The sequence below is a fragment of the Microcaecilia unicolor genome, chromosome 3 (genome assembly GCF_901765095.1).
Source record: "Microcaecilia unicolor chromosome 3, aMicUni1.1, whole genome shotgun sequence".
Lineage (NCBI taxonomy): Eukaryota > Metazoa > Chordata > Amphibia > Gymnophiona > Siphonopidae > Microcaecilia > Microcaecilia unicolor.
The window spans coordinates 514134714-514151362 of NC_044033.1; the positions used below are offsets into that span (position 1 = coordinate 514134714).

The window sequence follows — 16649 nt, forward strand, 5'->3', positions numbered from 1 at the left end:
TGGAAGTGACTGGCTCATAATTCTGTGTAAAAAGACACACAAGAACCACGCTTGCAACCTTCAGCTCCAGTTGTGCAATGACGCCATCTGTGAAAATCCCTTAAACCTGGCTGTTCCTGGGAATCACAGGGATTCGAAGGGCGAGTGTTCATATCATCATACAAGATAGGAAAGTGACCGGCATCTTTATATTGCAAATACTTCCCCTGCTTCCTGTCTTATGATACGGATAAGCAGTTCTGAATGGAAAATTCAGAACTGAAGTGATCGGAGAAGCCTAGTATCAGAAAAAAAAACATTAGATGGTATTTTTCTGATTACACGTTTCCAAGAGAATTATTATTAACGACCAAATTACGTAATTCTTTCTCAACGATTTCTCAAAGGAAAACGCACCTGTCCCTGTGTTCCGACTTCAGACCATTTTTTTTTAAAATGTCTTTCCCCCCTCCCCCTCCATTTAGAATCGAAAAATATCGGGGAAACATTCATTTTATACCAGCCACCATTTGATTACCCCCGAGGGCAATAAGGACCCTAAGTTCTTCTAATTTTCTTGTAATAATAATAAAGCAAGCCCAAACTTCTATTTCCTGTTACCAAACGAGCTCTGTCCCCTTGTGGTCACAGCCACATCGTCCAATAAACTCCGCTCATTCTGCCTGGCCTCACCCTATGCTTGGAATCAACTTCCTGAGCCCTTACGCCAAGCCCCCTCCCTACCCATCTTCAAATCCTTGCTCAAAGCCCACCTCTTCAATGTTGCTTTCGACACCTAACCTTTATACCTTTCAGGAAATCTGGACTGCCCCTATTTGACTGACTGTACATTTGTCCTACCCACCCCCCTCCTCCCACCCTGTCAGACTGTCATAGTAATGCTTGAATGTTTTCACTTATATACACTGTCAGCTAGCACATTTGCTTATTTCCGATCTGACGAAGAAGGGCAACCTTCAAAAGCAAATCAAGAAATGTATTAAGTTATGTCCAATAAAAAAGGTATCATCTTATTTTCTTTTCCATGTTTTATTTTGTTTGATTTCTATAGATTCTACATGGAATGTTGCTATTCCACTAGCAACATTCCATGTAGAATTCGGCCCTTGTAGATCACCAATGTGGCCGCGCAGGCTTCTGCTTCTGTGAGTCTGACGTCCTGCAGGTATGTGCAGGACGTCAGACTCACAGAAACAGAAGCCTGCAGCAGCCTTCTACATGGAATGTTGCTAGTGGAATAGCAACATTCCACGTAGAATCTCCAATAGTAGCAACATTCCATGTAGAATCTCCAATGGTATCTATTTTACTGTCATAGTAATGCTTGAATGCTTTCACTTATATACACTGTCAGCTAGCACATTTGCTTATTTCCGATCTGACGAAGAAGGGCAACCTTCGAAAGCTAATCAAGAAATGTATTAAGTTATGTCCAATAAAAAAGGTATCATCTTATTTTCTTTTCCATGTTTTATTTTGTTTGATTTCTATTGATAACCTTAAGAGTGGACTAACACAGCTACCACACTCCTCTCCTTTAGATTGTAAGCTCCTTTGAGCAGGGACTGTCCTTCTATGTTAAATTGTACAGCGCTGGTAACCCTAGTAGCGCTTTAGAAATGTCAAGTAGTAGACATGTCATGTTTGCCTCATTCCGTGTTATAGTTTGATGATAAACATAATACAACTCCGTTCCTACTGCTAAAACGAAAAGTGATTTGATTCGAAGGAGCTGTGAACTGTACACCCACCTTAAACAGCAAACAATGTCAAGCCACTGTAAATATTAAAGTGATTAGGAAAGCCAGGTCTAAGACAGGACATGAGCTGACACTAAAAGGAAGGAAAGTGAGCTGTGGACAGGGATTATAAACTAGAATTTACATTGTTCTTAGTTTGCTAATTATTATGTTTGCTTATTTTTTTTTTGTTCGGGCAGGGGGATTTGCTGTACTTTAAAACAGGCAGTAAATTAAACACACACACACACACACACACACACACACAGTAAAACAGCACTTTCCAAGGTAATCAACTACACTGCAAAGAATTTCTATTTCGTTTTCAATGACATATATAACTAGAAACAGCAAATTTCGCATTCTCTGGATATTGGAACTCTGACCGTAAAATGCACTTCGAGGGAGTGAGTGCACCAGTGATGAGGCAGAGAATTCATTTCCATTATGTGCCCCAAATTCTGCCTTCATTAGAAAGGCAGATTAATTAATTTCTGTAAGCAAAAGTATGCAAGTCATCAAACCCAAACAGCAAGCTCATTTTACAGCAATAATAATTATACAGATTATACGGAAATGGTACAGCCATGCAAGCCTAAGCAGGCAGAAAACATCACTTCAGGGATTCCTCAGCCAGGTTGCAGCCACCAGGGATTTTCAAGGATCTCTGCCGGTGACCTCCTTGAGAAAGCAGCAGTTGGCTTTAAGTTTTGCGTTAAAAGGGGTTTATTGAGGTGGACTGAAATCCTCTCAGGAAGTAATCAGGGGTTCTAGGATCCTTTTTTTTAAGTGCATAAGTAATGCCACATTGGGAAAAGACCAAGGGTCCATGAGCCCAGCATCCTGTCCACGACAGCGGCCAATCCAGGCCAAGGGCACCTGGCAAGCTTCCCAAACCTACAAACATTCTATACATGTTATTCCTGGAATTGTTGATTTTTCCCAAGTACATTTAGTAGTGGTTTATGGACTTGTCCTTTAGGAAACCGTCTAACCCCTTTTTAAACTCTGCTAAGCTAACCGCCTTCACCACATTCTCCAGCAACAAATTCCAGAGTTTAATTACCCGTTGGGTGAAGAAAACTTTTCTCCTATTTGTTTTAAATTTACTACACTGTAGTTTCATCGCATGCCCCCTAGTCCTGGTATTTTTGGAAAGCGTGAACAGGCGCTTCATATCCACCTGTTCCACTCCACTCGTTATTTTATATACCTCTATCATGTCTCCCCTCAGCCCTCTCTTTTCTGTCAAAAGCTTCCAATGCTGGCTAACAATGATAATTCATCAGTATTTGTTATGAAATAAGGAAATCCCTGACTTAAAAAAGGTGTTAAGAGGTGATGTCACCTCTGTGCTTGATCAAGTACAATCAGACAGGTGGGGGTTAAGGATAAAAAATCTTTTGATTTTGTTAAGAGGCAGCTTCCCAGGAATCACTTGCTAACAATTGATCAGGTGGTCTAAGGCCGCAGTATTTATAGCACCAAGATCAAATTCTAGTATTATGCACAGTCTTGGAATTCTGGCTGGAATGTCACCCTTTCAGGAAGGATTTTCAATAAGCCACCGCAGGTGTCCTTGAATCTCGCAGATGACCTGAAATCATGTGATTGAGTTTTGTGCCCTGCATTCCAGAAGCTGTGACTGTATAATATATGTCTTCCTCTCTAAAGCAACGCCTACTACACAATGACATCCTACCGTGGAAGGGCAAGTTAGCCCAGGAGTCCTGACCTTTGACCACACACCTTTTCCTTCACATTCCAGCCTTTCTCCCCAATGACATTCGAGAAAACAAATGCAGAGGAATCGGGAGCTGAGGTTGCAAAAGGTTGCTTTCATGGTAGCCCTCGCGGTGTCTTAACTTAGCAAGGAATGCATAAATAGTTCTTGTAAAATTACGGGTGATCGTTAATGTGTCCGCGCGGTGCGTTGCTCCTGTAGCGCATAAAAATAGAAGCGCAAAACTGGATCTGGTTAAGATACAAAATACTGCAGAATAGGAAAAAAAATGACTGCGTTGCATACAGGTTTTTTTTTTTTATTTCCAAGTTTCGGGGTATTTTAATCTTTACTGGCTTCATTTTACACCCTATCAATTCATCTCGGCTAGGTTGATATCAATCATGATCGGAGGAAGGGGGGGGGGGGAGAAAGAAATCAAAAATGTTAAGCGAATCTCTTTTTACGTCCAGTTTGCCCCGCGTTTTCTCTTTGCCAGGATAAGGGCTTCCTGTAAGCCCCCCAGAGTATAATAAACACCTTTCTGGGAATATATGGCATGCACGTACAATCAGTCACTCGCTCTTAAAGCAGAATTAAAATAAAACGGTGTTTATTATGGATATAACGACTTTCTTTTTATTTTTGCTTATTTGTAGGTTGTGCAAACTCCAAATTACTCTCTTCGGATATATGTACAGAACAAATACATATAAATGCATACATGCATGCTACATATATTTAAAGGTGTTTATTATACTCCGGGGGGCCTGTAGAAAGCTTTCAGAATTAGCGCTTGTGTGTTAACAGCACTGGAGATTGGGGTGAGGAGGGATCTGGGTCAATAGTAATGTGATGCAATAAAAGGTAAGGGTTTGGTTTAGTCGGCCTCAAAGCAATCTTTAGAAGCAGGTGTAAGTGCTTGGCCCTCACAGTTGCTGCTCACGTGCATCGTGGGGGCATTAGCTCTCTCCCCCCTCTGGATATCAGACACAATTTCCACCTTCTCGGGCATTTTCCCAGGATTGTGCAGATAGGACAACGGGCATGCTTGGTGCAGTCAGACCTTTTGCCTGTTCTGACAGCGCCCCCCCCCCCCCCAAAAAAAAAAAAAACTCCCACGGTGGTTTCCCTCCATACTGCAACACTGAGCTACAGATTACATACATTGTTCCACTCACCTGAGACCCTACAGTGATTGAGGGGTCCTTTAAACTAAGCTGAAGTAAAAAAGTGGCCTGTGCTAGTTTGGACAGCTATGCTGCATTTTTTTTTATTATCAGGGCTGGTAAAAAGGGCTTTTTTTTTTAATGGGGCAGGAAATGGCACTGCCCTAATGTTAAAATTACTGCATTGGCAATGTACTGCCTGAGCCCTTAAGACCACCTATTTATTTGACAGTAAGGGCTCATGCCTGCTCCTGTAGTAATCAGACAGTGCACCTCAATGTGGCCTTGCTGCGGATTACAGCCAGGAACCCCCCTCCTCCCCCCCCCATACAAAATTATTTTCTAGTGCAGGAAACAGGGTGCCCTAAGTGGTATCCACCAGTTAGCCCTACCCAGCTTAGTAAAAGGGCCCCCTAACAAAATCAATCAAGTGTGGAAGAACCAGACACTACCAGTCTGGCCCGCTAAAAATAACAATTTATTTCAGATTCTTGCTGTCCGGTATGCAAGACAACCCTCTACCCAGTGCAGTATCTGCCCCAGATAGTTCTGCTCCCCTCTCTTCATTACCCAAGTTGCTAAGTCGCCCAAGCTCAATTCAGCAAACTTTAAGATCACTGGTGGAATTGGGTGGAGAGGGAGGGGGGGGGGGGAGGAAGAAATAGTTTCTATAAAGTCCAAAGCCATACTGTTATATACAGTGTAAAAAGATACTGTTTTGCATCCCAAAAGTCATGCATATTTATTTAACTGGACTATTTAAAAATAAAACCAAAATCGATCAACTCAAGGTATTCCAACGTTTTGGAAAACGAATTTTTTTTTAACCACTGTCTAAAAATACTGTAGCCAATTTGTCATTGGGCAGTTTGAGTCACATACTTCTCAACAATATACAGATAGTACCTAACAACTGATTATAGAAAAATGCATTGAAACACTGCAGGTAATTTAGTTTGAAAGAAAGAAAGAATCGGCCATAAATGATCATTTTATTAGACGATGGAAAAATGTTACGAAAATATACATTTCACCCTTGATTCTCTGTTTTCTAGCTCATAAATCCGAGGTTCGGGAAGAGGGGGGGGGGCGATACGGCTCTTATATCGGCTATTTCGTTCTGCACATCAAGTTTTAAATCCACATGAAAACTTGGATTAAAGAGCGACGGAAGGCGTGGAAAGAAAACTGTTAGGGCAAGACTTTTAAATGAGAAAAACTTCTGCAAGAAAATAAACACGGAAATCCAATACGCATTTCCCCCACCCCCCCCCAGCAGCAAGGAAAACAGCATTAAATCAACTGTGCACGTGGGAAACGTAGTTTGGAGAGCCCCTCCCCTGAAATGAAGCAAAAATTAAGCATTTAAGGCTCATCGCAGCCATTTTCCGGATTCAAAACTGCTGCGTGCAACCCCCCTAACCCGCCAGAATTTCATCAACTTTTTATTTTGGTGCTCTCTTTAATTAAAAAATGCTAACAATAATTAAAAAAGGAACAAAAAATATCAAACTCGTTAGCATTAGATCTGTCCTTTTTCACACAGATTGTTGGTGAAGAGCATTGGCTATGCTGCAAGACACGATTTTTTAAAGTCATTTAATTAATTTATTTTTTTTATCGGGACCCGATATGTTTTTATTTTAGGCTAGGTCTTATTTACTACTTGGCCTTCAGATTTAGCAATATAGAATTCTCGGTTTCCCTAGTGAACTCTGCAACTATCCTACATTATTTCTGAAAAACATATATATATATATTTTTTTTTTTAATCACGTGCACTACACAGAATATCGTTCCTATTTTTATTTTGCAAGTGGTGATGTATAAAAGATTATGCCAAGACAAAGCCATCTTTTTTTGTTTGTTTGTTTTAATTCGGAATTTGACATACCGCCCTTCCGAGCTTATCGGAGCGGGGTACGAACTAATATTCAGAGAGGAAAGAAAGTAGGTTGTTTATTAACAGTTTCTCCCATTTCTGTGGCTACGGTAAACGCTACAGGAAAAGGGTCGATTGAGAAATAGTGTTTGTTTGTTTGTTTGTTAATAGTCAAAGTTAAGGTTATTACCTAGCGATTTATAATAGCGTCTACCCTTGAAAACGATTTAGCAACGCCACCTAAATAAAAGGATTTTTTTCATACCTGTTTCCCCCATACCATTTTTAAGCCTTGTGTTACAGCGATTCGAGGATAACCTATTAACTACTTTTTAGTACTGACATCCTGTGACATATTTTATGTATTCCATAGAAATCATCTTTTTTTTTTAAATCTATACAGAGAGAGAAAGATGTGTAGAAATTCTTCTGATCCTGGTTATCATTTGTAAAGATTTTTTTTTAATATTAAAAAGCAAAAATAAAAGGGGGGGGGGAGGTTAGCATACTCCTTTCTGCAGTTATATTGATTTTAAAAGCAACAACAAAATCACCGTTTCTTAATCTAATAGATTTCTATGTTCGGTACCAATTAAGAACGTTGGTGAAACAGGGACCAGCTAACCTCAATACAAATAAAACCGGCAACATTTTCTGAAACGTGTCCATCTCATAATGGAAGGATGGGCCTTGAACACCTTTACACGAATATGTTGCCTGTCTATCTTTGATGTCAATATTCCAGCCTATTTGGATCAAGTTGTTTGCTTATTACAACCGATTTCGTGTCAGTTCTTTCTTTCACAAAGTGTGGCGTCCATACAAGTTTGTTCTTTTTTTAATGTTTTTGTGTGCAATCTGTATACAGATGTGCAGGCTACTGTACAAAATCAAAATAAACTTCAATCAAGCAACCAATCAGTAAACAGCAATTCCTTCTTAGAGGTGACATTTAGATTTATATATATTTTTTTAACCACTCTTGGGTATCCCCCAGTTCTCCCATCACTACCTTAATTTTTAAATTGTCGTTTGCAGCTAATTAGACTCTTTTTTGCAATCTCAGTCCCAGTTTTGTTTTGTTTTTTTATCTTCCAGGTCTCTCTTTCGCAGGAATTAGCATATTCCTTGGCTGATGGCAGTTCTGGCTCCCCTGCACTCTGCCATGCCAATTCCCTGGTGCATTCAAACATTCTGTTTTTCTACCCAGGGACTCGGGGCAGCTATTCTTTTCTTCGCTTGATTACTCACAGTCCTCCAAGCCACACCATATGTTTCTTCTGATCTAACGAGCAGATATACACGGGCAGCAGTAATTGACGAGAACTGCTGGAAATCACGCAGAAAGTTGGCCTACCGAGACTGCAAGAGCTGAGAAAAAAAAATCATTCCTAATAATCCTTTTAGAACCGATCGGCCCTGACAGTTTGATAGTTTTATTGACAGTAGGAAAAAAAAAAAAGGCAACTATATCTCTATTTAAACAACAAAATCAAGCCTTTATAATAACCTGGAAGCCACCTAATCATCAACTGGAAAATAATGTGAGAGTTGATGTATCTTATTTTTTTCCCCCCACTATTGTTTTGACCATTTCTTCTTTCCTGGTTTCAGACTATTATAAAGACTGATAATATTGTGACTGTCTTTTCATGTTCAAGTGTACAGCGCTGTGTACGTCTAGTAGCGCTATAGAAATGCTAAGTAGTAGTAGTAGTAGTCTTTGGGATTCCGGAATCTTGCTACTCCTTGGGATTCTGCATGGAATCTTACAACTCTTTGGGATTCCGGAATCTTGCTACCCTTTGTCCTTATCCCTTATTTGTCCTGTTTGTCTGTCCTAATTAGATTGTAAGCTCTGTGGAGCAGGGACTGTCTCTTCATGTTCAAATGTACAGCGCTGCGTACGTCTAGTAGCGCTATAGAAATTATAAGTAGTACTAGTAATATTGTCAGGAGAGTTGGTGGGGGGGGGGGGAGTGAATTAGTTCCAAACTCCTTGAATTGTTTTCGTAATTTTCTTTTTCTTGCTTTTTCACGCCCTAAAATGTGTGAAACTCACCCAAGTAGACATTTGCAGGTATTCTGTCCCTCGGACCGCGGGTAACAGATTCCGCTTTCCAAACCCCACAGCTCTGGATTATTGTTTAGCGCGAGACTAAAAACACCGAAATCATGGCTGTTTCAGTCTCTCATTGTTGCATTTGTCTTACATTATTGTTTGCTCTACTGAACAGCTTGACTTATAGATATTTTTTCCCTGTTTGTGCTTCAAATAAAAGTGAAAATCAGGGTTTTGTCGTCTCCAAACTCCATACCTTCCTCCAAAATATAAGAAATTTATGAGCGTTTCTAATTTTTAACACAAATACCGTGCAAAAGTTAGGTGCAAAAACTTTAGGCTGTAAGCCCACTGGGGACAGAAAAAGTACCTATAATAATACCTATGAACCGCTTTGGTTGTACCACAGAAAGGCGGTATAGCAAAACCCATGACCTTTTACCCTTTACCATGCGCTCAATTTACTACTACTACTACTTAACATTTCTAGAGCGCTACTAGGGTTTTACCGCTGTACAATTTAACAAAGAGAGACAGTCCCTGCTCAAAGAGCTTACAATCTAATAGACAAGTGAACGGTCGGTCCGATAGGGGCAGTCTGGATTCACTGAACGGTAAGGGTTAGGTGCCGAACGCAGCATTGAAGAGGTGGGCTTTAAGCAAAGACTTGAAGACGGGCAGGGAGGGGGCTTGGCGTAAGGGCTCAGGAAGGTTGTTCCAAGCAATTTAAGGACAGTTGCCCTTTCCTTGTGTGATCCAGCCAGAAGCCATTTACTTTATTTTATGTTGCATATAAAAATGGTATGAAAGATAAAGATAAACCCTTCCTTCTAACTTTAGTTCAAATAAATCTGTTAGATGCTCTGTCAGAAGGCTCCTTAACCATAGCTCTGTGAATTTACCCAGGATGAAGGTTGGGTTGCAGACTCTTCCACTTTGTACAAAAAGTTACACGAATTTCCTAACAAATATATTACTCTCTCGGAATCATTCTGGGAGAACGAGCTTGGTTTTTTATTCACCTGAATTCGACCGCTCTGACCTTTTTGGTCTAAAACTCTTAGACCCACAGAATGCGGGGATTACCAATTTTCCTTTTTATTCTTTTATTTTTTTTTTTACCCTTTTCGAAGTCTGTTGGTCTTGTTCCACTGAATCTGGCTCTTTATCCCCTATCATTTATTATTGCAAACATTTTAAGGCCCAATGGAGTATTATTTGGAGTAGAATGTGACCTACCCAGAGACTTGGAGATTTCCTACAAAACCATAATTCTGTGTTCCTCTAATCCGGACATGATAACAGCGGATGACCATCAGAAACTAATTTAATAGCATGCTTGCAATTGCTCTGCACCTCATCATAGGCAACCGGAAAGCCAATTCGAAGTTGAACTTCACAGAACGGTGGAGCCACCTTTGGATAATAATAGGGTTTTTCGCCCTATCATTTCCCCATTGTTACATTCCATTGTTCTATTCCCAAATGATGTTTTTGACTTTGTCTTCCCATAACTCTTCACAATGTAACTCATAATCGTACTTTAACAAATTGTATTTCCATCATTCACAATGTATTGTAAGCCACACTGAGCCCGCAAATAGGTGGGAAAATGTGGGATACAAATGCAATAAAATAAATAATCAAAAAGCCTGAGGGTGATCTGGCTCTCCAGGAACACACTCTTCAGCCCTCATTAAAGACTTGGGCACCTCTGGACACCTTATTGTTCTACTAACAGTATAGGTTACGTCAACTTAATGCTCCCTATCACCTTAATTAATATTTTCTTGCTTTTAGCCAAGTCCCTTGCTAGTTATTGCATTTTAAGCAGCGGATCCTTTACCTTGTTAATCTGTCTGTTATGAATATTGATGATAAGATCAGCACACACTAACACACCGTTGCAGGCAAAGGCAGCTGAGTTACCAATACATTAATATTACTAATATTTCTATCACTGTATGATTAGATTAACTACTACTCCTGGAAGAAATACCACCAAATACCGACAGCTGTATGTCCAGCTGGATTAAAGGCCCTGTTTTCTCTCTCAGTTCTCTACCTAGGAGAAAACAACTTGGGCAGGCTCAATGCGGCTTACATGGGGCAGTGGAGGGTTGGGTGACTTGCCTGGAGTCGCGGGGGGGGGGGGGGCTGCCTGTGCCTGAGGTGGGGGTCGGTTCCTCAGTTCCCCAGGACCGAAGTCCACCACCCTGGCCACTAGGCCACTCCTCCACAATATAAACTTCCTGAGCCCCTATGTCTTGCCCCATCCTTGGCCACCTTTAAATCTAGACTGAAAGCCCACCTCTTTAACATTGCTTTTGACTGGTAACCACTTGTAACCACTCGCCTCCACCTACCCTCCTCTCCTCCTTCCTGTCCATAATTGATTTGATTGCTTTATTTTTTGTCTATAGATTGTAAGCTCTTTGAGCAGGGACTGTCTTTCTTCTATGTTTGTGCAGCGCTGCGTACGCCTTGTAGCGCTATAGAAATGCTAAGTAGTAGTAGTAGTAGTAGTACTACTACTTAGCATTTACAAGGCATACGCAGCGCTGCACAAACATAGTAACACAGGACCTTTAATCCTAAAAAGAATATTTTTCGACAGTGACTTCTAACTGCAAACTGAGGCGCAGCATTTGAAGCCATTTCTGGGAGTTTGGGCTTCCCAGCTGGGTTTTGGGACCCGCTTTCCAGCCGATGGGCGAGAAGAATAGGTTATTTGCTTTAGGGCTACTTTCGGCTCAGACCGTATCTGAAGTGTTGACAGAGGCATTACTGGGTCTAGTTGCCAACCAAACGCGTCCTTATGTGCTGCAAAATGAACGCATTTGCAGCGCAGAAAGGCGGTTAATTCCAGCTCACGCCTCACAGGGTTGTTTGTCTGCATTCACGTTAATAGCCTGCATAAGACTCTGATCTTTAACTTAAGGGACCTACCTTCAGGAAAGACCACTCTCATTTTTAAATAGCTGGTCGTCAGTCTGATTATGGATGCTTTGTCGAGCTGCGACGTGATGGCCGAGGGCAAAGGGAGCAATTTAGCCAGTTCATAAAATTCACTGTTTTCTTTCTCCCGCCTAGTCCGGGCCGCATTTTTGGATTTCTCTTTCATGGTGCTTTTTTCCCCCTTCCTTCTTACAGTTTAATCTCCACCGATTCATCCAAACAGGAGGGGGGGGGGGGGCAGGGGAGGGTGGGAAGAAAATGTCAACTCACGCACATGATGGCAAAAGTCTGAAATATACTTTAAACACAATGTTTTGCTTATTAAAAAAAATATATATATGCGTATATATAACGAAAGATATGCGTATTGCAAAGAAAAAAAAGTTTTAAAATTTTTTTTTTTTAAATTAAGATATTTGCCAGGGATTAAAATACTGTTTCTGCAGGTCAGAATCCATGTACCAGCGCTGCCCTTGGCCGTGTGCCAGTTACACCACCACTACCACCACCGCACAGTGACCGATTTGCACTGCCACGTCTTTTTCGTTTGCTCCAGAACGTGAACCGAGCTCGGCCGAGCGCAGACATGCTCCGCCTGCAATCCCGTTCCTCCTAGGACTTGCGCCGCCGCTTGCCATGTGGGTCTGATCGCTCGGCAGGTAGGACCTTCGGCTTACTGTGGGAAATTCAAATCAAATAAACGCATTCAGTAACAGAGCAGCACTGGAAATTCTACAATAGAGTCATTGCAAAATAAATAAATAAATAACAGTATGACTATTTCTAGTTTTAATTCAAGTATTCACCTCGTCCGAGCAATCAGAATCAAGAGTTCTGGTATCCAAATTCCACCTATGCTAAAAAAACAGAATCTTATCGAGTCTCTCAAACAATGCCTTTGTAAGGCGTTTTGCATTATATTTTAAGAATAAAACACTGTGAAAGTTAAGAAGTATAAAGACATACGTAGACTTTTCTTATGGAGTGGGGGGGGGGGGGCGCTCAAGGTACTTGATGTCCCAATACTTGCATCCACTAATTCAAACAGCAAAACTACCTGAACACAGTCCAGTGTATGGTACCCCTTAACTAATTAAACAGAATTGATCCTTAACTATCAGCCCCCCCCCCAAAAAAAAAAATAAATGCCTTCAACCAATGCATGATATGATAAAGGGGGAGGAGGGGTGAGAATCACAACATTTAGGAAGGAACCAAGGAAATTAATCTGGGCAAATTACCAGTATTCGTTGTCAAATGAAAAATAGCCGTCTCTGAAACCGGCCGCTACTAAATATTTGCACTGCGGTTGCCCAAACCTACCTTTAATTATGGTCCCAGCAGAGATCCTTCAGAAGGTGCATCCAACTCTTTAAGACAATCATTGGACTGAACATTGCAAGGTTGCAGCTCTCCCCCCTGCCTCTTTGTTTTGGGGTGGGAGAGGGGCTATTTTGCTTGTCATTTGCAAGACTCCCCCTCTCCGATGCCGGTGATGAAGTTGGTATTAATGAAGAAGGACTAATTTGAGGCTGAGAATGTCTAATAACGTCTTCATAGCTAAAGGATTTTTAGTTTGGCACAACTTCATCCTCACTCTTCCTTCGGCCCACTCCTCCCTCAATGCCACTCACAGGCTGTCCCTGTCTCCCATTGGACGCAAGGTGCCAGCTGCCGGGCGCCCATTGGTAAAGACGCGCTGGTGACGTCGCCGGGTTCGGAAGGCAAAGCCGGAGGCCTTGGTCGACCCCTTGCGGGGCTGAGGCTGAGCCGGCTACTTTCCCGCGTGGCGAAAGTAGTTTATCGGCGTTTTATTTCTCCTAGACGCGCTGCTGTAACAAAAGCTTTCTCGGGAGTGGAGAATGCGTCTGCTTTGATTCCAAAAAACAAAGCAGGATTTTGAAACAAAAAAAATAATAATAATAATAAAACGCGAAATCAAGCCAGGTGCGCTCCACCGGTGTGTGCCGCAAGGTGTAGCAGCAGAAGCAGCTTCCACCGGTGCTTCAGCACTGACAGGGATTTATTTGCAGCATTTGGTCGAACTGGGAGGAAGGGAAACTTATTTTTTTGTGTGTGTGTGAAAAATTGGTTTTGTGTTTCAGCTGGAGGGCAGGAGTAACTTTGCTAGTCTTACACACTGTACACCAAAATTAGGATGGATTTAAGTTCCCTGTAAACTCTATCATAATATAACAAAAAAGTGTTATGCTTGTATATTTAGTAAAGTTTATAGATTTCGTCTACAAACATATAAACAGAGGCAGAAAGAGAGCTCAAAACATAACTTGAACGTTACCTGTTCAGTGTGTTTTTAGGTGCGCTGCCCACTTAACAATGATGTCTTCCAACCTGCTTCATCTGGGTTTACATTCACAAATTTGTTTAAAGATTCTTTGTTCAAATTTCTTTCTGAAAATAACGAATGTGATGGAGGCGGAATTTCTAAACCCGGCAGAGCAGCTTTCAAACATGTTCGCCCTCTCTCTCTTTCTCTTAAATCTCTCTTTAAAATACACAGTTGTATTAGAAGAGAAATTTAAAAGACACTATAATAATTTATGTTTCTGACGTTTACCCCGTATCAGGTATGTACAATACATGTTTCAAGTGTTTAAATATATATTTCTCTGTCTGCTGTAATTTGTGGTGTTACATGTAAACGCCGTGTATACATCTGGGTAATAACTGGAGCAAATATGATTAAATATTAGCAGGTGCTATTTATGCGGCTCTGTGTTGGACGGGTAACTTACGTTTGAAAAAAAAAAATGCGTTTGGACAGGTTAGAAGCAGAAAATGTAAAAGGAATTCCCGCTACTTTGACAAAATATTAAAATACTGCTACCAACGTTCCGTAAATTACAAAAATACTCTAATCCGGTGCAATTTTTCTCTAGAAATATTTTACAGTTGATGTTCTGTTTTCTTTGTGCTTCTCTTTCTGGTTATGATTTTGGAGCACTTATCCCTGCGGCCCAAAAATAAGATGACTTGATCATATCTTTGAATCAGTCCACACTTTAATAATACAAAAGGCAGCAAATTTGTTCAAGGAGTTTCACTTTTTTTTTTTTCGAAATAAATCATGAGGGAATAATCACTGACTATTTTTACTAGTGTTTAAATTTTTTTTTTTTTAGACTTTCTGGAAACGGTAACAGAAATAATGAACAAATAACACGTTTTGGGACTTTCAGTTTCGAGAATACTATATGCGCTTAAATATCCCTGTGTAATGGTATCTAAATATATTTATTTTAATAACAAACGAGATAGTCAATAATTCGTTTTCCTCCAGCGGCCAGTGCAAAATGAGGAAAGAGCGCATGCAGTGGAGCCCGGTTAAGGAAGGGTTTCTATAGGGTTACAATTCAGGAGTATTTATTTGGTTAATAAACAGAGTGAATGTGTTGTCATGAAATTATCGAAAGATAATTAGCAAGGGCTTAGCGAGTGCAATGCCGATTCATTTTAGATAACTTGATGGAAACGAATCCATTAATCGCTACAGTAAAACCACCTGCCGTCGCCCGCTTTCAGAAACCACATTCTTAATTTTTTGTTAGTTTTTAAATCATTTTCTTTCAATTAAAACACTCCACTTACCCTCCTGAAGGTTCTCCAGAACAGAACTGAAAGAAACATTCGGATCGTTGTTTTATTTAACGATGATTTTTCTCAATTTCGTCCTTGGTGCGGGGAAATCCTTTTTGAAGAGCGCTGTAATTCAAATGTAATAGCCCTTTATTCCGTAATTACATAGTTTTAAGAGCGAACAAGAATTCAACATACAATATAATATAAAATGTATGTTATATGGTTTTTAAAGATTGCAGTTCGACTGTATTTACCTAAATACGTTTGTGAGTGTGATCTCTCTAATAATCCTTTGCATTGTTTTATGGTTTCATGATCCATTAGGTCACCGTCTCAGCGGAGCTCAGAAGGTTGCCGATGTGAAAAAAAAAAGACTATTTGCAAGTTTTGACCAGCCTGAATCCTTTAAAAAAAACCCTGATCATTTTGAAAACCAAAAGGAGAAAATATTAAATGGCATCATTAATTAATTAAAGTCTGCATGCTTTTTATTCTGTACTAATTGAAACTTATTCTATACAATCTGAGTGTTCTCATTTTTTTCTGTTTAGGACTTGCAATTGTGTTTGAGATGGTATCTGATTAATATTAACAATGGTTATTCGTAATCAATACACAAATCATAGGTACTTTTCTACTGTAAATCTATGTATAGCGTAGTACTGAGTACATGCCAAGATACTTAAATATTTCCTCTTTTCTTACATAGGTACATAGGTACATATATATATATATGCCTTTTTTATGTAACAGTGATCTTTTTACCATTTGAACGAAATTTATGCTACGTATGCTGGATTTAGATGAACGTTTTTGAAATCTGACTGCACATTTCGTATTTATCGTAGTTGAATCATGAGAAATGCACACGAAGGGGATCGGACATATCTTTATTGTAAGCATCCATGTAGATATATAAGGCTGTTTTGTTCATTTCTGATTTTATTGTGTATGTTTTCCGCTCCATTTTGAATTTTCTTTTTGTTGTTGTTGTAATTATTACTAGTGCACTTTTTCCTGCTCACTCGTCACGGTGCGGACATTTTATCCTCTAATGGAGTCCTTTATAAGTCTCTTGGGCGTTAGACATGTTTAAGAAACCCAACACTAATCGCTTTTAAAACTTAAGCATCACAGCACTGTTTTCTTAGACACTCAAGATTTTTCTTTACTTGGGGGTTCTTCCTGTATCGGTTGAAGATAACGAGCGCAGTTTCTACCACCTACAAAATGCAAACCTACTTTTGGGATTCAGAATAACATAACTTTTTAAAAGCACCGAATATCATCTGCACACACGAATTGGTTTTCAGCCTGGAGAAAGAGAAAGGAATCTCAGCTTTTTAAGATAGACACGAAATTTGAATATCCATTTTCCCTGTTCCAATTTGTATCCCTTTGTTCTAATAAAAATTTCAATAAAATCTCTTGAAGAAAAAAAAGATAGACACGAAATGAAAATTGTGCTAAAGCGCTTTTTTGAAACAAGATGGACGCATATATATAACCCCCTTCT

At 40.1% G+C, this 16649-nt stretch overlaps 1 protein-coding gene across 1 annotated transcript in view; it reads right to left on the minus strand.

Annotated features, from left to right (window-relative positions):
• Positions 1–11699, minus strand: part of SIM1 (SIM bHLH transcription factor 1) — a 133474-nt gene extending 121775 nt beyond the window's left edge. Inside the window, exon 1 of the mRNA XM_030195659.1 lies at positions 11525–11699. Coding sequence (XP_030051519.1) covers positions 11525–11699 — 175 coding nt within the window. The remainder of the gene's footprint in view (positions 1–11524) is intronic.
• Between the last annotated feature and the right edge of the window lie 4950 nt (positions 11700–16649).